At 36.9% G+C, this 25,533-nt stretch overlaps 1 protein-coding gene across 2 annotated transcripts in view; it reads left to right on the forward strand.

Moving 5' to 3' along the window:
• CFAP47 (cilia and flagella associated protein 47) overlaps positions 1–25,533 on the forward strand; it is a 507,751-nt gene that overhangs the window by 458,132 nt on the left and 24,086 nt on the right. For both annotated transcript variants that reach the window (XM_086387631.1, XM_086387632.1), the window contains 2 exons: positions 1,154–1,325; positions 6,460–6,621. In XM_086387631.1, coding sequence (XP_086243757.1) covers positions 1,154–1,325; positions 6,460–6,621 — 334 coding nt within the window. The remainder of the gene's footprint in view (positions 1–1,153; positions 1,326–6,459; positions 6,622–25,533) is intronic.

Raw genomic sequence — 25,533 nt, forward strand, 5'->3', positions numbered from 1 at the left:
TTTGTTAGCTTGAAGACACAATGCAGAATGTCAGTTTGTTAGGATTTTGTACCACCTGACTCTATTTTTCTTCCTTATGTGTTCATATCACTATATTTTAGTTAAAACAAGGGAAATATGTAAAGTGTAAAAAGTACTAATATGGTTCCTACTTGCGTGACCCCTGTCCTCCCCTTGCAGATAATCAGGTCTGTGTTTTGTACCAGTGGATCTTCTTAGGATTAGAATTATGATATCTATAGTAACAGATTCCCTACAGGGATTTCAATGCTTCTGAAACTAAATTTAGCTTCTCATTTCCTATCTTGATTCTGACACAGCCATTCCCATAAAGACTTCGATAATTAAGCAGAAACAGATGCAGATCTCAATAGTATTTGCTTTGAAAAATATGTTATTTGAATGCAGTGGAAATTTCATCTCCCATTAAAAACTCTAAAACTCTTAAATGCTGCTTCTCAGTATGGAGTATGGCTTCCAATGGAACATTTCCATATCCCATCCCCAGAACAAATCAATATATTAAATGTAGACATATTGATTTTGCTACAACAAAGAATGGTTATCAATAGGAACAATTGCCAATTTGGTCAACAGGATGAAAGCTAGTAATTCAGAAGGTCTGAGATTTATTTTTGTACATAAAAAAAGAAAAAGATCTTATAAGATTATGGATCAGTCTGTTATTTTACATTAATAAGGTTTACTGAGTACTTATTAAATGTGACTTGGGATTTACTGAGTAATTATTAAATGTGACTTTCTTTATAAATTATGTTTATAAGCTTTTAATATATACAGCATATCATATTGTGTTTATAGTAAATGTTAATAGTAAATGTTATAGTAAATGTTAATTTTTAGTTTCCATTTGTCTATTTCTTATTTTATTAGTCTGAAATTTAAGAATGGTGGGATTAAGGATAGTGGGTGAATTTTTTTCTATATCCATTCATTTATTTAACTTTTAAAAGCATACTGAATACTATTATATACCTGGTAACGCACTAGGTATTACAAACACAAAGCTAAATAACATATACCCTCTCCCTCACTCTAAATACCTATGTATGATTAGTGCTGACGTATAATTGATTTTGAATCTATATGTATTTAGTTGAATTAAAATGCATTTAAATCTTGATTTTCTTAGACAAACCTATGAAACGTGAATTTGAATATGGCATTGAATTTGAATCTGAAGATGAAGAGGCTAGTTTGGAATCCTGCGTGGCTCTATGTTTGATCAAAAAATCTTATAATGCCAATAATGAGCAGATAACATTGGTCTTCAGTCTGATATTTACACCAAACAAACCAGTGAGGTAAACCTGCTTTTACAAACCCTAATTTCTTTAAACAATATTATTACTCTTTTAAACTAAATAATGTGGTCTTTTTCTTTCCATCTTTCTATTTGTCAGTTGCATTACTTCTTTGATGCTATTGAGGTAAATAGATTATTTCTAGCTATCCAGATGTGAAAAGTATTCTGATGAAAAAGAATAGTCCAAATTATTAGAAATCTGAGATATCCTTCAGGAATTGTGACTTCCCCAAGGTCATTAGGATATGCTATTAGCAAAACAGGGCTGTCTACTTTGAAAAACAATTTTTAATTGCAGACTTGGTGCTATACATTGGCAACATGGAATTTCTCCATACTACTTCTCAGAACCAGTTCAAATGACGAAACTGCTGAGTGCCCTCCTTTGCGATTGCTGTCATTACCATTTTACCATTCAAAACCATAGCATTGTACTAAAGGTAAAGTATAAGAGGGTCATACTGGAGTCTGTGCGAATAGTAAGCTTTGAATACCTGTCCTTTGGAAAACCTCGTCCAGTGTCTTTGTATTTAGTTTTTAGGCAACTGATACTTAGCATCTACACATACTGTATGATAGGTCACATCTGAGACAGGATTTTATGTCTTGATACAGAGACACTGATTAGAACTGCAAATAAGTGCAAAATACAGCCTGGCCATGAAAAAACAATTGACAATATTACTTGTGCTTTTAACCATTTCTATAATTTAACTATGCATTCAATGTACCCATGTGTGTATTTAAAGTGGCTTTGAGAATGTAGTCTAATAACTAAAAGATAGCAGGGTCCCCTTCAGGAAGCAGTAATAAAATCAGATTGTAAAAAGAAAGTACATATTAAACATTATTTTCATAATTTTCTATGGGCTTTTTTTTTTAATTTTCTTACTTTTCTATGGGATTCCTTGGTGGCTCAGTGGTAAAGAATCTGCCTGCAAAGCAGGAGACACAAGTTAGATCCCTGGACCAGGAAGATCCCCTGGAGAAAGAAATGGCAACCTACTCTAGTATTCTTGCCTGGAGAATTCCATGGACAGAGGAGCTGGTGGACTGTAGTCCATGGAATCACAAAGAGTCGGGTACAACTTAGTGACTCAACATTTATATGTTAGTATTTTTTCACATTTAGCTTAGTATTATGTTGATTCAGTGACAGGGAAATTACCAGCAAAAACCAGAAGGGGAAAATGTTATCATTAGTGAGTATGAACAGAACCAATGTGAATTTATATTTGTTCCACATTTGGTGAGTTTAGAGCTTCTTGGTGAATATTTGAGAAGCTGATTTAGGACAACTTATATTCATGATTTATAAATTTTTGTGAGTGTCTTGTGGTGTTCTGATGTAGTTTAATAATTCTATTTTATGCACACATACTCATTTGTTTTTGTCATTTCTTCTTCCATATGTATTTGGGATGGTTCACTGCAAGACATACCATTAAATGATTAAAATAAATAAATAAATAAATAAAACCAATAGCTTTAAATTTTGAAAAAAGAACAAGAAAATAATTATACCCAAATCACACTGTTCCTACATAATTTAAGTAAGTATCAAATTTAAATCTTCTCTTCCTGATTGACATGGTAAAAAGTACAACAAAATTTTCATGGGTTTGTTAAAGAAAATATTAACACTGTTGCACAACAGTAAAAACAAGGTAATTTTTCATGTTTATCCTTTCATAGAATACTGCTGACATAATAAGAGTAATGGTCAGAGCCTTAAATGTGTTTTTACAAAAAATAAAATATAGTAAAAACAAAAATATTATTCCTTAAGATCTTGACCTTTTTTTTTCTTTAGTTTTTTCATTGGAAAAGACTCTGATGCTGGGAAAGATTGAGGGCGGGAGGAGAAGGGGATGACAAAGGATGAGATGGTTGGATGGCATCACCGAGTCAATGGACATGGGTGTGGGTGGAGTCCGGGAGTTGGTGATGGAAAGGGAGGCCTGGCGTGCTGCAGTTCATGGGGTCGCAAAGAGTCGGACACAACTGAGCGACTGAACTGAACTGAATGGGGCCGGATGCCACGATCTTTGTTTGTTTGTTTGTTTGTTTAATATTTAGTTTTAAATCAGCTTTTTCACTCTTCTCATTCACCTCATCAAGAGTTTCTTTAGTTCCTCTTCACTTCTGCCATTAGAGTGGTATCACTCGCATATCTGAGGTTATTCATGTTTCTCCTACCTATCTTGTTTCCAGCCTAGCATTTCTCATAATGTGCTCAGTGTATAAGTTAAATAAACAGGATGACAACAGACAGCCCTCTCGTACTCCTTTATCAATCCTGAACCAATCAATTATTCCATACAGGGTTCTAATTGTTGCTTCTTGACCTCCATACAGGTTTCTCAGGAGACAGGTAAGATGGTCTGGTATTCTCATCTCTTTAAGTGCTTTCCAATTTGTTAATGATCCACACAGTCAAAGGCTTTAGCGTAGTTGATGAAACAGAGGTAGATGGTTTTCTGGAATTCCCTTGCTTTCTCTATGATCCAGTGAATGTTGGCAATTTGATCTTTGGTTCCTGTGCCTTTTCTAAACCCTGCTTGGATGTCTGGAAGTTCTTTGTTCACATAATGCTGAAGCCTAGCATGCAAGATTTTAAGTATGACCTTACTAGCATGGGAGATGAGTACAATTGTCCAACGGTTTGAGCATTCTTTAGTACTACCCTTCTTGGGAACTGGGATGAGGATTGACCTTTTCCAGTCCTGCGGCCACTACTGAGTCTTTCAGAATTGCTCACATACTGAATGCACCACTTTGACAGCATCACTTTTTAGAGTTTTGAATAGCTCTACTGAAATTGCATTGCATCCACTAGCTTTACTGACAGCAGTGCTTCCTAAGACCCACTTGACTTCACACTCCAGAATGTCTGGCTCTGGCTGACTTACCACACCTTTGCAGTTATCTAGTTCATTGAGATCTTTTTCGTGCAGTTCTTCCATGTTTTCTTTCCATTTATTCTTGATCTCTTCCACTTCTACTAGGTCTCTACTGTTTTTGTCTGTTACTGTGCACATCTTTGGATGAAATGTTCCCTTGATATTTCCAATTTTCCTGAAGAGATCTCTAGTCTTTCCCCTTCTGTTTTCCTCTATTTTTATGCACTGTTAATCAAAGAAGTCCTTCTTATCTCTCCTTGCTGTGCTTTGGAACTCTGCATTTAGCTGGCTGTAACCTTTCCCTTTCTCCCTTGCTTTTTACTTCTCTTCTTTCTTCAGCCTCCTCAGATAACCACTTTGCCTTCTTGCTCTTTTCTTTTTCTTTGTGATGGTTTTGCTTCCTCCTATATAGTATTACGGACCTCCATGCATAGTTCTTCAGGCACACTGTTTATAAATCTAATGCCTTGAATCTATTTGTCACTCTACTGCATATTCATAGGGGATTTGATTTAAGTTTTACCTGGCTGGCCTAGTGGTTTTCCCTGCTTTCATTAGTTTAAGCCTGAATTTTGCTATGAGAAGCTGATTATCTGTGCCACAGTCAGCTCCAGGTTTTCGTTTTGCTGACTATATACAGCTTCTCCATCTTTGGCTATAAAGAATATAATCAGTTTGATTTCAGTATTGACCATTTGGTGATGTCTATGTGTAAAGCTGTCTCTTGTGTTGCTGAAAAAAGGTATTTGCTCTGACCAGTGGATTCTCTTGGCAGAATTCATTTTGAACTGCTTCATTTTGAACTCCAAGGCCAAATTTGCCTGTTACTCCAGGTATCTCTTCTCCAAGGCCAAATTTGCCTGTTACTCCAGGTATCTCTTGACTTGCTACTTCTGTATTTCAGTCCCCAGTGATGAATAGAACATCTTTTGTTGGTGTTAGTTCTAGGAGGGCTTCTAGGTCTTCCTAGAACTGATCAGCTTTAGCTTCTTTGGCATTAGTGGTAGGGGCATAGACTTGAATTACTGTGGTGCTGAATGACTTGCCTTGGAAACAAACCAAGATCATCCTGTCGTTTATGAGATTGCACCCAAGTACTGCATTTTGGACTCTTTTGTTGTTTATGAGGGCTACTCCATTTTAATGTTACTAGCACTGTATTGAAGGGATATTTTTAAATTTTTGGTACCAGTTTTTTTTTTTTTTATATATAGTATAAGGAATGCAGCATTGAACATCCTTATACACATTGCTTCTTGAAATCTTTGAAGTATATCTGAGGGAAATTACTAATAGTGAATTAACTGGTTTAGTGTCTGCACCTTTCAAATTTGATAATATATTATCTAACTGTTCCCCAAATTGTTGAATAATTTCACAGTCCAATTTAAAGAGGCTAAGAGTTCCCAGAACTGTTCTAAAAGATTTATGTAAGAAGACTGTGATTTCTTAGTCCATTCTGACATATGATATGGCTTACAACTATAGAGCTATGTGTTTGAGTTATTTCCACCCGAAGCAAGCAAACACATGAGTAACTATTCTTCACCGTCAGCTACTATGTCTCCACTCTTCTTCAGAGCCAACTGCTTAGAAGGCTATATTTACTGTCTTCATCAATTCAATTGCCATTCAATTACATGTTATTGTAAAGTGTTCATGATATTTATCAGTTGTAATTTAATTTTTTAAAGCTTCAGTTTAAGTCAGCTTTGGGGGCATTGTAAGTTTTCACAGAAAATATAATTTTTCTATGTGAAGCAAGAGTTCAAAGAACTTTTTCATGATGTTTTAGTTTGAACAGAAAATCCCCTTATGGAATACCTTTTAGTGTAACACTTGGGTCCATTTGCCAACCTCTCCTCAGATTCTTAAGTAATATGATATTCTATGGTGGGTACAGAAAATTTGTAGAGTCAATTCTACAAATGTTACTAATTCTTAGTAAGTAACTAGACAGTAAATGAGATACCCTGTGAAATAATTACCTCAAAGGGAGGGTAATAATAGGGACTCTGACCTACAGAATTATTCCTTAGATGTAAACAGCCCATCCACATCTTTTCCATCTACATTTTTTAAAAGAATTAAAAGTTTCAGTTTTTTTTTTTTTTTTTTACTGAAACCACAGTTTACTTACATTTTCACCTTAGATGTTAACCTGCTATACTATATCCCCTTTGCTTGTTTTCCTGCAATATCCTTTATAAATCTCTTTTTCTATTCAAGGTCTCAAGTTACACTGAAAGTGGAGTGCATGACAGATGGGATCTGGACGTTTCCCATGATGCTGATTGCTACTGAACCTGATGTGGATGAGGTCTTTGATATTGAAGGGGTTGGTTTATTTAAGGAAGCTACTGTTGACTTCAGGCTGACAAGTCAGTCAAGGTAATACATCAAGCATATGTGTGTAACTGGTTTTGTGAATGTAATTTATGCTGAACTGGGAAACAGAATTTAAGATGGAAAATTCTATTATGTCATCTTTTTCTGGTTAAGTCAGAGAAGTATTGCCTCTAGGAATCAAAGCTTTATATATTTCATATTTGTTATTTAAAACTTGGAAAATAGAATCCACAAAGTGAATACCAAAGAACAATAAGAACAAGTAAATAGATATTGAAATTTAGAATATTTCTATTTGTTTTTCAAAAGGTGTTTTAATGTATTTTTTCAAAGATAGATGGGAGGTTTCTCAGTAAATTTTAATGGTTTGGGGCTATTAAGTGATTTAACTAGGTAGAGGTGATTAGGTAACCTACATTGAGATTCCATTTTCTGTATTATTCTGCTTAGTCACAGCTATCTTTGTTATACTTGTGATAACATAAGCAGCATGACAGTAATACTTTTACCTTTCTCAGATGTAAAAAATGTTTTTACAGCTTTTTTTGAGGTATAACATACTTACCATAAAATTCACCCATTGTCAGTGTACATTTCAATATTTTTTTAAATGTGCAGAATTTGCAATCATAGCCACATTCTAGGTTTCGAACTCATCCTTCAGTTTTCACTTCAGTCACTCAGTCATGTCCGACTCTTTACGACCCCATGGACTGCACCATGCCAGGCCTCCTTGTCCATTACCAACTCCCAGAGTTTACTCAAACTCATGTTTATTGAATCCGTGATGCCACCCAACCAGCTCATCCTCTGTTGTCCCCTTCTTCTCCCGTCTTCAGTCTTTCCCGGCATCAGGGTCTTTTCAAATGAGTCAGTTCTTTGCATCACGTCGCCAAAGTATTGGAGTTTCAGCTTCAACATCAGCCCTTCCAATGAATATTCAGGACTGATTTCCTTTAGGATTGACTGGTTGGATCTCCTTGCAGTCCAAGGGATTCTCAAGAGTGTTCTCCAACACCAAGGTTCAAAAGTATCAATTCTTTGGCACTGAGCTTTCTTTATAGTCCAACTCTCACATCCATACAGGACTACTGGAAAAACCATCAGTTCAGTTAAGTCGCTCAGTCGTGTCCAACTCTTTGCAACCCCATAAATCACAGCATGCCAGGCCTCCCTGTCCATCACCAACTCCCAGAGTTCACCCAAACTCATGTCCATCGAGTCGGTGATGCCATCCAGCCATCTCATTCTCTGTCGTCCCCTTCTCCTCCTGCCCACAATCCCTCCCAGCATCAGGGTCTTTTCCAATGAGTCAGCTCTTCACATGAGGAAGCCAAAGTTTCAGCCTCAGCATCAGTCCTTCCAATGAACACCCAGGACTGGTCTCCTTTAGGATGGACTGGTTGGATATCCTTGCAGTCCAAGGGACTCTCAAGAGTCTTCTCAAACACCACAGTTCAAAAGCATCAATTCTTTGGTGCTCAGCTATCTTCACAGTCCAACTCTCATATTCTTACATGCCCACTGGAAAAACCATAGCCTGGACTAGATGGACCTTTGTTGACAAAGTAATATCTCTGCTTTTTAATATGATATGTAGGTTGGTCATAACTTTCCTTCCAAGGAGTAAGCGTCTTTTAATTTCATGGCTGCAATCAACATCTGCAGTGATTTTGGAGCCCCCCAAAATAAATTCTGACACTATTTCCTCTGTTTCCCCATCTATTTCCCATGAAGTTATGGGACCAGATGCCATGATCTTCATTTTCTGAATGTTGAGCTTTAAGCCAACTTGTTCGCTCTCCTCTTTCACTTTCATCAAGAGGCTTTTTAGTTCCTCTTTACTTTCTGCCATAAGGGTGGTGTCATCTGCATATCTGAGGTTATTGATATTTCTCCAGGCAATCTTGATTCCAGCTTGTGCTTCTTCCAGCCCAGCATTTCTCACATTTCTCATGATGTACTCTGCATATAAGTTAAATAAGCAGGGTGACAACATACAGCCTTGATGTACTCCTTTTCGTATTTGGAACCAGTCTGTTGTTCCATGTCCACTTCTAACTGTTGCTTCCTGACCTGCATACACATTTCTCAAGAGGCAGGTCAGGTGGTCTCGTATTCCCATCTCTTGAAGAATTTTCCACAGTTTATTGTGATCCACACAGTCAAAGGCTTTGGCATAGTCAATAAAGCAGAAATAGATGTTTCTCTGGAACTCTCTTGCTTTTTTGATGATCCAGAAGATGTTGACAATTTGGTCTCTGGTTCCTCTGCCTTTTCTAAAACCAGCTTGAACAACTGGAAGTTCACGGTTCACATATTGCTGAAGTCTGGCTTGGAGAATTTTGAGCATTACTTTACTAGCGTGTGAGATGAGTGCAATTGTGTGGTAGTTTGAGCATTCTTTGGCATTGCCTTTCTTTGGGATTGGAATGAAAACTGACCTTTTCGAGTCCTGTGGCCACTGCTGAGTTTTCCAAATTTCCTGGCAGATAGAGTGTAGCACTTTCACAGCATCATCTTTCAGGATTTGAAATAGCTCAACTGGAATTCCATCACCTCCACTAGCTTTGTTCACAGTGATGCTTTCTAAGGCCCTCTTGACTTCACATTCCAGGATGTCTGGCTCTAGGTCAGTGATCACACCACGTGATTATCTGGGTTGTGAAGATCTTTTTTGTACAGTTCTTCTGTGTATTCTTGCCACCTCTTCTTAATATTTTCTCTTTCTGTTAGGTACCATTTCTGTCCTTTATTGAGCCCATCTTTGCATGAAATATTCCCTTGGTATCTCTAATTTTCTTGAAGAGATCTCTAGTCTTTCCCATTCTGTTGTTTCCCTCTATTTCTATGCATTGATCACTGAAGAAGGCTTTCTTATCTCTCTCTGCTATTCTTTGAAACTCTGCATTCACACAGATATATCTTTCCTTTTCTGCCTTGCTTTTTGCTTCTCTTCTTTTCACGGCTATTTGTAAGGTCTCCTCGGACAGCCATTTTGCTTTTTTTGCATTTCTTTTTCTTGGGGACGGTCTTGCTCCCTGTCTGCTGTAAATGTCACGAACCTCTGTCCATAGTTCATCAGGCACTCTGTCTGTCAGATCTAATCCCTTGAATCTATTTCTCACGTCCACTGTATAATCGTAAGGGATTTGATTTAGGTCATACCTGAATGGTCTAGTGGTTTCCCCTACTTTCTTCAGTTTAGGTCTGAATCTGCCAATAAGGAGTTCATGATCAAAGAGTTGGACAGTACTGAAGCAACTTAGTACTTAGTTGCTTCAGTACTGTCCAACTGTTTGTGACCCTATGGATTGTAGCCCACCAGTCTCCTCTGTCCATGGCATTCTCCAGGCAAGAATACTGGAGTGGGTTTCTATGCCCTCCTCCAGAGGATCTTCCTGACCCAAGGACTGAACCCATATCTCTTATGTCTGCTGCATTGGCAGATGGATTCTTTACCACTAGTACTTCCATCTCCCCCCAAATTTCCCTCAAACCCCTTTTCGGTCAACCCCTATTCCCACCCCTCATCTCTGGCAACCATTGATATGCTTTCTGTCTCTGTAACCTTGCCTTTTCTGGATATTTTATATAAATAGAATCATTCACTATGTACTGGATTTTTTAAATGGTTTTTATGCAGTTTTAGGTTTCCAAGAAAAGTGAGAGGAAGGCACAGAGATTTCTGTCACCCCCTGCTCCCACACATGTGTAACCTTCCCCATTATCAATATCACTCACATAAATGGTACATTTTTTAATAAAGTTGGACCTACATTGACACATCATAACCATCCAAAGTTTATAGTTTCCAATAAGACTCACTTTTGGTGTTGTACATCCTATGAGTTTGGTCAAAAGTATGATGATATATGGGCTTCTCTGATGGCACAGTGGTAAGGAATCCACCTGCCAATGCAGGAGACTCAGGTTCAATCCCTGGGTCAGGAAGATCCCCTGGTGGAGGGCATGGCACCCCATGCTAGTATTCTTTCCTGGATAATTTCATGGGCATAGGAGCCTGACGGGTACAATTCATGGGGTTGCAATGAGTCAGACACGACTGAGTGATGGAGCACGCACATGATGATATATATGTATGTCATTATAGTATCATGCAGAGAATTTTCACTGCCCTAAAAATCCTCTTTGCTCTCCCTATTTATCTCTCTTACCCCACTCTTGGAAACCATGGATCTTTCTATTGTCTCAGTAGCTTTTTTACATAGTCTTTTACAAAATGTTGTGTTGTTGGAATCATATAGTATGCCAGTTCAGTTCAGTTCAGTCACTGGGTCGTGTCCGACTCTTTGCAACCCCATGGACCACAGCACACCAAGCTTCCCTGTCCATCACCAACTCCCAGAGCTTGCTTAATTGCCAGGGTCCAGCCCCAGCAGGATCCAGGGGTACCCTCAGGATGACGGCCTAGGCGAAAGGATAGCAAAGCAGAGAACAGGGCTTGATCTTCCTTGATTAACACAGAAAGCCAATAAAGCTCCTGTGTTCCAAGGAGTCATCCTGAAAGAAGAACAGAGTGAAAAGGAGGGAAAAGGAAAAAAGAATGACATGGGGAGACCAAGCTTCGGTGAGCAAGGCCCATAACTTTATTTTCAAAAGGAACTTTTATACCTTGACTTGTACGTAGAGGAAAATGAAAGATGCAAAGTCATACAGTCAGCCCAAACGTTACGTCTATTTTGTCTTTATCAAAACCAGAATTTTTTCTGCATACCTTTCCCATAAACAATGTTGTGTACATTATCTTCTGGCCTTGGAGGCCTGTGGACATTTTATGACCCTTTTTTTATAAAGGCTGATCAGCCATAAAACTTGTTTTCCCTTTAAGTGTTTCTTCTTTATTTCTCCCAGCCTCAGAAAGTACTAAACAGAGTTACATTCTCACGGAGCAAAGGTGCAGTGAGTTACAACAAAGAAAGAACCAATTAGCTCAAAGGTCTGATGTGGTTAATTCCAAGGCTGCTACTTGTTTTTCTTACATTCCAACTATGTTAACCAATGCACTCCCAGGTGCACAGTGGATAAGGGATATGGGCACTTGGCAGCAAGCATTGGCCCAGTAATGAAGCCCTTTACCAGTACTATCTATTCTGATAATTTTTCATCTCTTAAAGGGCTCTATGCTCATTAGGACTTTTAGAATGTTTTGGCTTCCTGTGCCTTTCAAGGTTGGGGAGTTGTGAACAATCATGTGTGTTAATTGCAAGAGTATGGATAAACCTGTCAGGCAAGCTAGAATGCCAACAGAGGGGTTAAAATAGAAATATTCCTTTCATGCCCAGGAGACTTATTAACTAAAGCCCTAAGTGGACTTTTTCCAGAGAAAGGTGGTTGGGCATAGCCCCCTGTTAATGTCAGAAGAGTTGGTGAAAGGCACAAAGTAGTAAGACAGACAGATTCTTGTTTTGGGGTACATGCTCGAGCAGATTCAGGGGTCCCTTGAGCAATGATCTGCCTTGCTCGTCATGGCTCTTCCACATGACCTTGTCATGGGTGGGATCTCCCGTGGTGGCTCCCGGCACTTAATCTCATGTCTATTGAGTCGGTGATGCCATCCAACCATCTTTTCCTCTGTTGTCCCCTTCTCCTCCTGCCTTCAATCTTTCTCAGCATCAGGGTCTTTTCCAGTGAATCAGCTGTTTCCATCAGGTGGCTGAAGTATTGGAGTTTCAGCTTCAGCATCAGTCCTTCCAATGAATTTTCAGGACTGATTGCCTTTAGGATTGACTGATTTGATCTCCTAGTCCCTGGACTGAGACTCCAAGGGACTTGCAGTCAGCGAGTCTCAGACTAGTATATAGTACATAGCCTTTTAAATTGACTTCTTTTACTTAGCAATATGCATTTGAGTTTCATCCATGTCTTTCAATGCTTTGAATAGCTCATTTCTTTTTAGCACTGAATAATATTCCACTATCTGGATATATCAGTACATTTATCCATTCATCTACTGAAGGACATCTTGATTGCTCCTGAGTTTTGGCAATTATTAATAAAGCAGGTATAAACATCTGAGTGAAGATTTTATCGTAGATGTGACTTTTCAGTTGTTTCAAGTAAATACCAAGGAGCATGATTGCTGGATCCTATGGTAAGGGTGGGCTTCCCTGATAGCTCAGTTGTTAAGGAATCTGCCTTCAATGTGAGAGACCTGGGTTCGATCCCTGGGTTTGGGAAGATCCCCTGGAGAAGGGAAAGGCTACCCACTTTATTATTCTGGCCTGGAGAATTCTGTGGACTGTATAGGGGTCACAAAGAGTGTATTTGGTTTTATCAGAAATGACCAAACTGCTTTCCAAAGTTGCTGTACCATTTTGCATCCCCACCAGTAATAAGTGAGAGTTACTGTTGCTCCACATTCTTCCTGGCACTCAGTAGTACTAGTGTTCTTGATTTCAGCCATTCTAATGAAAGTATAGTGGTACCTCACTGTAGGTAGTTTTAGTTTGCATTTCCCTGATGACATATGGTGTGATGCATCTTTTCAAATGCTTACTTGCCATATGTATATCTTCTTTGCTAAGGTGTCCAATAAGATATTTTGCCCATTCTTAATTGGGTTATTTGTTTTCTTCTTCTGAGTTTTTACAGTTCTTTGTATATTTTGTATAATAATTCTTTATGAGTTATATCTTTTGCAAGTATGTTCCCCCAGTCTGTGCTTGTCTTCTAATTCTCTTGATATTGTTCTTCTTTTAATGAAGTCTAGCTTATTATTTATTTCATGGAGACTGTGTCTGCTATTGTATCCAATAAGACACCACCATACGCAGGTCATGTAAGTTTTCTCTTACGTTATCTTCTTGGAGTTTTATAGGGTTTTTTTTGTTTGTTTTACATTTGGGTTTATGGTCCATTTTAAGTTAATATTTGTGAGATTTTTAAAGTATGTGTCTCGATTATTATATTTTTTTGCATGTGGATGTCATTATTCCAGCACTGTTTCTTAAAAATACTATCTTTGTTCCATTGTATTGCCTTTGATCCTTCATCAAAGATCAGTTGACTAAATTTATAAGAGTTTCTTTCTGGGCTCTCTATTTTGATCTATTGATCTGTGTGTCTATTCTTTAATAAATACCATATTATGTTAATTATGGTAGCTTTATTGTAAGTCTTCAAGTCAGGTAATATGAGTACTCCACCTTGGTTCTTGTTTTTCAATACTGAGCTGGCTATTCTGAGTCTTTTGCATCCCTATATAATCCATTTGTTGATATTCATAAGTTAACTTCCTGGGATTTTGTTTGGGATTGCATAGAATCTACAAGTCAAATTGAGAAGGACTGCCATCTTGACAATATTCTTATTGAATATATTCATGAATCTTATTATTCATTAATATAACATATTTCCCCATTTATTTAGTTGTTACTTACTTTCATTCATCAGAGTTTTGTAGTTTTTCTCATATACATCATGTACATATTAGCAAATTTATACCTAAGTATTTCATTTTGAGAGATGCTAATACAAATGATCTTGGTATTCCATTCCAAATTTCACTTGTTCATTGTTAATGTAGAGAAAGCAATTGTATTTTGTACATTAATCTTACATCCTTCAACCTTGCTATAATTGCCTATCAGTTTAAGGGATTTTATTGTAGAGTCTTTGGTGATTTCTACATAGATGATCTATCAACTGCAAATAAAGACAAATTTATGTCTTTCTTCCCAACCTAAATATCTTTTATTTCCTTTTCTGGCTTTACTGCATAAACAAGGATTTGCATATGAGATTGAAAAGAAGTGACGGGAGGAGACATGTTTGCTTTTATGTGATCTTAGTGGCCAAGTTAGAAGTTTCTTACCATTAAATATGAGGTTGACAGTAGGATTTTTGTAGACAGATTTTAGCAAGTTGAGGAAGTACACCTCTATTCCTAATTAACTGATAGTTTTTATCATTAATGTGTGTTAGATTTTATCAAATGCTTTTTCTGTATCTATAGATATAATCATGTACTTTTTTTTTTCTTTTTAAGTCTATTGACATGATGAATTTCATTAATTGATTTTCAAATGTTGAACCAACCCTGCATATCTGGGATAAATCATATTTGATCATGGAAACCCACTTTTTATACTTTTTTGATGCTATTATAATGAAATTGTTTTATTTCTTTTTTCAGATAGTTCACTGTTTTCTTATTGTATAGAAAGCCAACTGATTTTTGTACGTGGATTTTGTGTCCTTCAATTTTATTGAATTCAGTTTTTCTAACAGTTTTTTGGTGGAGTCTTCCAGATTTTCTATGTATAGTGTTAGTCGCTCAGTCATGTCCAATTCTTTGTTACCCCATGGACTGTATGTAGCCCATCAGGCTCCTCTGTCCATGGGAATCTCCAGGCAAGAATACTGGAGTGGGTTGCCATTTCCTTCTCCAGGGGATCTTCCCAACCCAGGGGTCAAACCCAGGTCTCCTGTGTTGCAGGCAGTTTCTCTACTGTTAGAGCTACCTGGAATTATGTCATTAGCAAACAGTTTTACTTCTTCCTTTTTGATTTGGATATCTTTAATTTATTTTTCTTGCTTAATTACTCTGGCTCAGACTTTCGGTACTAATGGTCACCCTTGTCTTGTTCCTATCTTAGAGGAAAAGTTTTCAGCCTTTCAACATTAAGTATAATGTTAGTTGTGGGCTTGTCATATATGGCCTTTATTATGTTGAGTCACATTCCTTCTAAGTCAGTTTTATTGAGTTTTTATCATGAAAGGATTTTAAACTTTGTCAAATGGTTTTTCTGTAGCTGTTGAAAGTATCATATGATTTTTATCTTTCACTCTGTTAATGTGGTGTATCACATTTACTGATTTGTGTATGTTGAACTATCTTTACATCCCAGGGATAAATCCCACTTCATTTTGGTGTATGAGACATCTAATGTACTACTGAATTGAGTTTCCTAGTATTTTATTGAGAATTTTCATACCTATATTCATTAGGTCCCTGGAGGAGGAAATGGCAGCCCTCTCCAGTATTCTTGCCTGGAGAATCCCATGGACAGAGGAGCCTGATGGGCTACAGTCCATAGGGTCACAAAGAGTTGGACACGACTGAAGCAACTTAGCATGCACACACACACACATTCATCAGGTATATTGGCTTGCATGTTTCTTTTCTTGAAATGTCTTCATCTGCCTTTGGCATGTGGGTATTGCTGACCTCATAAAATGAGCTTAGAAGTGTCCTCTCCTCTCCAATTTTTTTGAAAAGTTTAAGATTAGCATTCATTCTTTTAAAAATACTTGGTACAGTTCCTGATGAAACCATCTTGTCCTGGGCTTTTTTTGTTAGGAGCTAGTAGATTACTAGAAAATCCCATGGATGAAGGAGCCTGGTAGGCTGCAGTCCATGGGGTTGCTAGGAGTCAGACATGACTGAACGACTTCACTTTCACTTTTCACTTTCATGCACTGGAGAAGGAAATGGCAACCCACTCCAGTGTTCTTGCCTGGAGAATCCCAGGGATGGGGGAGCCTGGTGGGCTGCCATCTCTGGGGTCGCACAGAGCCGGACACAACTGAAGCGACTTAGCAGCAGCAGCAGCATAGATAAATAATAATGGATTTTAAAATCAGTTCAGTTTACTAATACAAAGGCAAGAAAAGGAAAACAGATGAAAGAAACAAAATGAACAAACAAAATGAACAATGAAATTATAGAAATAAACCTAATATATCAATCATTATTTTAGATGTTAGTGATTAAATGTACACCAATGGAAGTCAAGTTAATTTAAAAGGATGATCAAATTACATGCTGTCTGTAAAAAATACACTTCACCTTTAGTGTTATAGGTAGACTGAAAATAAAAGTATGAAAAGCATTATACCATGAAAATATTCATTTTTTTAAAAAGCAAGAGTAAAGCAGGAGTGCCTATATAAATATCAGATTAAGTAGACTTCAAAGCTAATATATGTACCAGACAAAAAGAGATGTTATATAATAACAAAGAGTAAATATGACAAAATGACATAAGAATCCTACTTTTTCATATACTAAATATCAGAACTTCATAAGTATATGTAGCAAAAACATAATTTAAAAGAGAAATAAATAAATGCACAATTATGTCCTGGGATTTGAATACTCCTCTCATCAATTTAGAGAACAATGGGACAGAAAATCAGCGAGGAAACAAAGGAATTAAAAAATATGATCAACCAACAGGCTCTAACAGATATATGTAGAACACTCCAGCCAACAAAAGAATAATATCCATTCTTTTCAATAAATATAAAATGAATTTATGGAGTATGCTCTGTGACCAGAATAGAATCAGACTAGAAGTCAATAATGGAAAGACAACAGAAATCCTCTAAAACAGCTGTAAATAAAACAGTACTCTATCAAATAACCGAGATGTCAAATGAGAACTCTCAAAGGAAATAAAAATATACATTTAGAACCAAATGAATATGAACATACAACCGATCAAAGTTTGTGAAATGCAGCTAAAGCAGTACCCACAGGGAAATTTATCACAAAAAAATATTTACAATAAGAATAAAGAAAAGATCTCCAATTAGTAATCTAAACTCCCACTTCAAGAAACTAGAAAATAAAGATCAAAACAGGAGTGAAATCAGCAAGATGACTGAATAAGATGTTCCTCACCCACATCCTCCACAACAAGAATAATTTCACATCCATCCATGGACAAAAGTACCTAGGTAGGAGATTGTGAAACTCTGGTGCAGTCTAAGAATGAGGGGAGCCATTTTGATAATGCAGGCCCACAATCAGGTGGCTGACTTGCTAACTGTGGCTATGGCAAACAGCTCCATACCCTGAAGGACTTAGTCACAGCTCAATTTGCCTTTGGTTATGTCATCAGTGCCAAATGCTCAAGGACCTGGGAGGAGTCACACATCCCTGTGTAGGGTGACAGGCATATGGAACTCAATTCTGGCTATAGACCCTAAAGTAGCCTGTGAACCAATTCCAGCCCTTCTTGGCCATGGTCCTGGAACTGTCCCTGGAGAGCACTGGTTTAGACAATTACCAGTGGACAGACAGAGAGTCTTTGTAGAAGTCCAAGAGTCCAGGGGAGAGGTCCCAGCACACCACTGGAACAAAACAAACAAACAAAAATTCAAACTGGACACATTGCATAGCATTAGCAAAACAATTTCACTTTAGGAGTGTGAGCCTTCCCCCAGAGTGCCACAGCTCAGTGCCCAGAGAGAACTGACCTTTTCCAGTGCTGGCATATTGATTGCAACACTTTAACAGTGTCATCTTTGAAATAGCTCAGCTGGAATTCCATCACCTCCACTAGCTGTATGTATAGTAATACTTCCTAAGGCTCAGTTGACTTCACACTCCTGGATATCTGATTCTAGGTGAGTTGATCACACCATCATGGTTATCTGGGTCATTAAGACTTTTTTGTACAGTTCTTTTGTGTATTCTTGCCACCTCTTCTTAATCTCTTCTGCTTCTGTTAGGTCCTTGCTACTTGAGATCTCTAGTCTTTCCCATTCTGTTGTTTTCCTCTATTTCTTTGCATTGTTCACTTAAGAAGGCTTTCTTATCTCTCCCTGCTATTCTTTAGAACTCTGCATTCAGATGGGTATATCTTTCCTTTTCTCCTTTGTGTTTTGCTTCTCTTCTTTTCCCAGCCATTTGTAAGGCCTCCTCAGACAACCATTTTTCCTTGTTGCATTTCTTTTTCTTGGGCAAGGTTTTGGTCACCACTTCCTATACAATGTTATTAAACTCTGTCCATAGTTCTTCAGGCATTTTGTCTGTCAGATCTAATCCCTTGACTCTATTTGTCACTTCCACTATATATCATATCAGATCTGATTTAAGTCATACCTGAATGGTCTAGTGGTTCTTCCTACTTTCTTCAACTTAAGTCTGATTTTGGTAATAAGGAATTCATGATCTGAGCCACAGTCAGTTCCCAGTCTTGTTTTTGCTGACTATATAGAATTTCTCTATCATCAGCTGCAAAGAATATAATCATATTTTGATATGGACCATCTGGTGATGTCCATGTGTAGAGTCTTGTCGTGTTATTGGAAGAGGCTGTTTGCTATGACCAGTGTGTTCTCTTGGCAAAACTCTGTTAGCCTTTTCTATCCTTCATTTTGTACCCCAAGGCCAAACTTGCCTGTTACTCCAGCTATCTCTTGACTTCTTACTTTTGCGTTCCAGTCCCCTATGATGAAAAGAACATCTTTTGGGGGGCCTTTAATAAGTAAAATTTTGTTTCTTCTTTCTTGTTTGTGGAAAATATATAATCCATAGAGTTCATAGTATCTGAACCATTATATTCTGTCCTTGTTGATTTTTTATATTATCCTGCATTTAATTTAATGAAAATGTAGGAACTATAGCATTTGAATTCAAGATAACATAAATTCCATCCTTCATTGCCTCATGTGATTGCTCTGGACAGATAAATTATATAACTTAGTCATTAGTTATAAGATATTATAATTTAAAAATCAGAAAATTTTGGATGATACTCATATAGGAAAACAGTCAATAAAGATATAAAATGAAATGTGTGAGTTTTCTAGAAGAATTTCATCATGATTATTACTATCTAAATTGAAAGGTAAATCATTTTCATGAATGTACTTTGTCTCTAAATCTAATTGGAAGCTCTGCCTTCATTTAGATAGTTGGAGACATAGGCCAAGGCCCTTGTTTACCATCAGAAGGAAGGATGAACAGGAACATGTTATATCCTATTGAATATCCACTTTAATTCAGAAACCAGTATGATTCATTCTTCCACTCTCTTGGGTAATGTCATCTTAGGTTGTGTATACTATAACCATAATAATGTTAATATTTTACACATGTGCTCAGCCTGATATTTTTCCATGATAAAAGGTCAGGATTATATCTATGTCTCACTTAGCCTTTAAAAAAATATGAGCTTAGTTCTTACTTTCTTGGTTCCCCTACATTTAGTTAATTCTTCTCCATCCATTTGCAATAGATTTAGATCATTTCCTTATACCTTGACCTGACCTTTGGAAAAATATAAGATAATTGCAAAGTCAATTTCTTCAGACTACTTTTCAGTTTATTTTTGTGTCTTTACAGGGTATCTTGATTTCTAAAGGTCTTTGACATAATTTTTTATGAATATGACCATAAAACATATTACATATGTTTCACTCCCTAACACAATAATATTTGTTCCCTAATGCCCTTGTATTTTTCTATAAGAAAAAGAAAGGCAATTATGGCAGTGTATTTGTGTAGAGGAAGCAAAAGAGAAACAACCATTCTGCTTCATTACAGTTATCTGCATTCATTTTTAATTAACATTACAAATGTTCTCTTAGATACTTTCTTTAAAATTAGAAGTATCCAGTATCTTTCATCCTGATATATTTCTGCAAGCATTAAGTTGTAAGAGAGTCTCAACAAAAATGTGAATATACCTACTTCTTTAGGTTTCAGTATATTTTCCTGGTAGATAAATGCATTTATCATAAGTAATTGTATTTGTCAAGTGCACTCACAATATGAAATAAATTTTTATTCTTATGTCCTGAGGTCTGACAACCGTCTTATATTGAGTAAATGACTTAAAGTTACTAAGAAACCTAAAAATGTCAAAATAATATTTTTTAATGTATAGCTTTTGATTTTGTTCAATTTTGGTTTTGAGGATATAATAATGAACACCTTATACTATGAACACGGGAGGTTTTCTTTTTTTGAGATTTAACAGAAAATTCTACAGATTTGGGTTACATTTCTGTTATAGCTTAATAATTAAGGTTCCCTTAGGAGGCTGCAGTCACATGTTGGCAATATCCAAAGCCATCTTAAGGTTTGATTGAGCTAGCTCATCAAAATGGTTAACAAAACTAGAAGTTAATGCTAGTTATTATCTAATAGTGCAGCTGTTATTGGCTAATGGTGCCTACATGCAGTGTCTCTGTAATGTGTGCCTCAAGTAGTTAAATTTTATATACAGTGACTGGTTTCCCACAGTGTGTAGTCCAAAAGTACAGAGCATTTTCTGATATAGAACTAGAATTTATGCAGCTTTATTTAGCTACTTTCTATTGGCTACAGGAGAATCACTGTGTTGATTTGGATATGTGAAAGGGACTACCAGTCAGTCAGTTCAGTCACTCAGTCATATCCAACTCTTTGTGACCCCATGGACTGCAGCACACCAGGCTTCCTTGTCCATCACCAGCTCCTGGAGCTTGCTCAAACTCATGACCATCAAGTCAGTGATGCCATCCAACCATCTCATCCTTTGTCGTCCCCTTCTCCTCCTGCCTTCAATCTTTCCCAGCATTTAGGGGGACAATTGAAAACTAGCCCATGCCCGTTCTGTCTTTAAATTCATTTTAGTTGTCCCAATGCTGTACTATACTCCTGAATATATCCACTCTATGTTGCATCCCTGGGGGGCTATACCTAAGTAGGTATTAGAAATCTCAGGTCATCCAGATGACCCTTGAAACTTGGGGGAGTGATGTGAGATAGACTGACCTAATGATATTTTAGTACTTGACCAGCTTCCCCACAAACCAACTCAATGCTCAACATCTCCTTTTTCTCTCTCATCAAGTGTAAACTAAGTTCTGAAGAGAAATGACTCTGTGCCCTGGTGAATACACATTTTTCTTATTTGCTGGGCATGGGGAGAAGGGAAAAGAGAAGAACAAAAAGCGTGACAAACAATGAGATTGAGGCTATTCTATCTTCTAAATTAAATGATCTCTAAAATGTAAGGCCCACAGGAGAGGAGGAAAGAGAAAAAGGCTCAAGGAAGACTATTTTAAGGAGTACATGTCACTTTGTGTTTTCCTTATTTAAAGGACCAGAGTTTGTCTGGGGGATAATTTAAGTATGATGATTCATACCTAAAATTTGCATTTTAAATACTTTGCATCCTCTGAAGAGTTAGGATAGACACATGATAGAGTTCAAAGTATCAGAATAGCTTATCTATTATTCTTAATGATATTGTTATCTTAAAAACTAAAAATAAAGTGTTTCTAGTAAAAAGCTGTATTTAGTCTGGGACAGTAATGAGCCCACTTTGGTGATTATTCATGATCATCATAATTTTCTTATTCCTTTGTTTGCCTTGCCAAAGAACAACACAGTAAACACAACAGTAAATACACAATAGTAAATATTTGCTTCCTTCCTACTAAATATTTAGCAGAGTAACATTATTTAATTTTCATACAACTACTTAGATATCACTGTCTCCAATTTACCAAAGACACACACACTCACACACACACACATCTTTACACAATCACATCAAAGAATGGGTAGTATGTAGTGGGCACAGTGTCCATTTAGATAAGATACCCCAGCTCCTGTCTCCCCTTCTCCAATCCCAACTCAACAGAAAATCTTTGGTCACCTACCTGTCCCAGCTTGGAGTCCTGTAAACCTCAGATTCATGCCATTCTGAATGGTAGTAGGCTAAAGAATATGTCAGACCCCTGAGCTGTATCTTCAATATCAATAGCCCTGGGAAAGCTGATTAAAATTTTCTATTACTTTATTTATTATGTATTTATTTTGTGACACTGCATGGCATGTGGGATCTTAGTTCCCCAACCAGGGATCAAACCCTTGCTTCCTGCATTGGAAGCACAGAGTCTTAACTATTGGACCACCAGGAAGTCCCCACAAATCTCTGTTCTTTTAGAAGGTTAAACCCAGCGTTAACTTTGGCACGTGTAAGCAGAATAGGTGCCCTACTGGATAGTATAACGTAAGAAATTCCACATACAGAAAGGAATAATTTCTATAATTATCTGTCATCAACGTGATGTGAAATTTTCTGATCAGAAACAATGTGAGGATTAAATACAATATATACTGTGAAATGATTCTTCCAATCAATCAATCAGTCTTCAGCACATCACATAATTATCTTTTGGTGTGTGTGGTAAGAACACTAAAGATCTATCTTAACAGATTTCAACTGTACAATTTATTATTAGCAACTATAGGCTTCATGCTATACATTTGATCTCTAGAATCTATCTTATTAATATAACTGAAAATTTGTACCCTTTAACCAATATTCCCTATTTCCTCTAACCCCTAGCCCCTGAAAACCATTGTTCTACTCTCTGCTTCTGTGAGTTCAACCTTTTTAGATTCTGTATTTAAGTGACATCGTGCAAAATTTATTTTTCTGTATCTGGCTTATTTTACTTAGTGTGATCTCCTCAGGCTTCATCTGTTTTGTCTCAAATGGCAAGAGTTCCATCTTTTTTATGGCTAAATATTACTCCATTTTGTACATATACCACATTTTCTTTATTCATCTGTAGGCGGACACTTGGGCTATTTCCATATCTTGGCTATAGTGACTCATGCTATAATAACATGGGGGTGCAGATACATCTTTGAGATACTAATTTCATTTCCTTTAGATATATGCCTATAACTAGGATTGCTGGATCATATGGTAATTCAATTTTAGTTTTTTGAGGAAACTTCATCAAATTTTCCATAATGTCTATACCAAATTTTAAATCCCACCAGCAGTGTTAAGTGGTTTTCTTTATTCCACATTCATGCTAACACTTATTTTTTGACTCTGGAATAGTAACAATCCTAACAGATATGAGGTTATGTCCCATTGTGATTTTGATGTTCATTTCCCTGATGAATAGTGATATTGAGCACTGCTTGTTGGCCATTTGTATGTCTTCTTTGGGAAAAATATCTCTTGAGGTCCTCTGCCCATTTTTACTAGGATTATTTGTGGGGTTTCTTGCTATTGAGTTCTGTGAGTTCCTTATATATTTTAGATAATATCCCCCATTAGATACATGATTTGCAAATATTTTCTCCCTGTCCAAAGGTCACCTTTTCATTTGGTTGATTTCTTTTCCTTTGCTGTGCAGAAAGTTTTTAGTGTGATATAGTCCTGTTGCTTATTTTTGCTCTTGATTCCACTGCTTTTGCTGTCATATTCGAAAGGTCTTCATGCTATTTTAAATAAGATTGTTTTCTTTTCTTTTTTTTTTTTGTTTTTTTTTTATTTTTATTTTTTTGCTCTAATTGTAGCTTATATTTATTAATGCCTTTCCTCTTTATTTATTTTTTTTTTAATTTTATTTAAAAAAAAAAATCACATGCTCCCCATCCTGAACCCTCCTCCCTCCCAACCTCCCCATACCATCCCCCTGGGCCTTCCCAGCGCACCAGCCCCAAGCATCCAGCATCGTGCACTGAACCTGGACTGGCATCTCGTTTCATACATGACATTTCACATGTTTCAATGACATTCTCCCAAATCTTCCCACCCTCTCCCACAGAGTCCATAAGACTGTTCTATACATCAGTGTCTCTTTTGCTGTCTCGTACACAGGGTTATCGTTACCATCTTTCTAAATTCCATATACATGCGTTAGTATACTGTATTTATGTTTTTCCTTCTGGCTTACTTCACTCTGTATAATAGTCTCCAGTTTCATCCACCTCATTAGAACTGATTCAAATGTATTCTTTTTAATGGCTGAGTAATACTCCATTGTGTATATGTACCACAGCTTTCTTATCCATTCATCTGCTGATGGACATCTAGGTTGCTTCCATGTCCTGGCTATTATAAACAGTGCTGCGATGAACATTGGGGTACACGTGTCTCTTTCCCTTCTGGTTTCCTCAGTGTGTATGCCCAGCAGTGGGATTGCTGGATCATAAGGCAGTTCTATTTCCAGTTTTTTAAGGAATCTCCACACTGTTCTCCATAGTGGCTGTACTAATTTGCATTCCCACCAACAGTGTAAGAGGGTTCCCTTTTCTCCACACCCTCTCCAGCATTTATTATTTGTAGACTTTTGGATCGCAGCCATTCTGACTGGTGTGAAATGGTACCTCATAGTGGTTTTGATTTGCATTTCTCTGATAAAGAGTGATGTTGAACATCTTTTCAAGTGTTTGTTAGCCATCTGTATGTCTTCTTTGGAGAAATGTCTATTTAGATCTTTGGCCCATTTTTTGATTGGGTCATTTATTTTTCTGGAGTTGAGCTGTAGGAGTTGCTTGTATATTTTTGAGATTAGTTGTTTGTCGGTTGCTTCATTTGCTATTATTTTCTCCCATTCTGAAGGCTGTCTTTTCACCTTGCTAATAGTTTCCTTTGATGTGCAGAAGCTTTTAAGTTTAATTAGGTCCCATTTGTTTATTTTTGCTTTTATTTCCAATATTCTGGGAGGTGGGTCATAGAGGATCCTGCTGTGATGTATGTCAGAGAGTGTTTTGCCTATGTTCTCCTCTAGGAGTTTTATAGTTTCTGGTCTTATGTTGAGATCTTTAATCCATTTTGAGTTTATTTTTGTATATGGTGTTAGAAAGTGTTCTAGTTTCATTCTTTTACAAGTGGTTGACCAGATTTCCCAGCACCACTTGTTAAAGAGATTGTCTTTAATCCACTGTATATTCTTGCCTCCTTTGTCAAAGATAAGGTGTCCATATGTGCGTGGATTTATCTCTGGGCTTTCTATTTTGTTCCATTGATCTATATTTCTGTCTTTGTGCCAGTACCATACTGTCTTGATAACTGTGGCTTTGTAGTAGAGCCTGAAGTCAGGTAGGTTGATTCCTCCAGTTCCATTTTTCTTTCTCAAGATCGCTTTGGCTATTCGAGGTTTTTTGTATTTCCATACAAATTGTGAAATTATTTGTTCTAGCTCTGTGAAGAATACTGTTGGTAGCTTGATAGGGATTGCATTGAATCTATAAATTGCTTTGGGTAGTATACTCATTTTCACTATATTGATTCTTCCAATCCATGAACATGGTATATTTCTCCATCTATTAGTGTCCTCTTTGATTTCTTTCACCAGTGTTTTATAGTTTTCTATATATAGGTCTTTAGTTTCTTTAGGTAGATATATTCCTAAGTATTTTATTCTCTTCGTTGCAATGGTGAATGGAATTGT

Source organism: Bos grunniens, chromosome X, assembly GCF_055505025.1.
Source record: "Bos grunniens cultivar Pamir isolate PY7600 chromosome X, Bosgru_T2T1.0, whole genome shotgun sequence".
NCBI classification, from domain to species: Eukaryota; Metazoa; Chordata; class Mammalia; order Artiodactyla; family Bovidae; genus Bos; species Bos grunniens.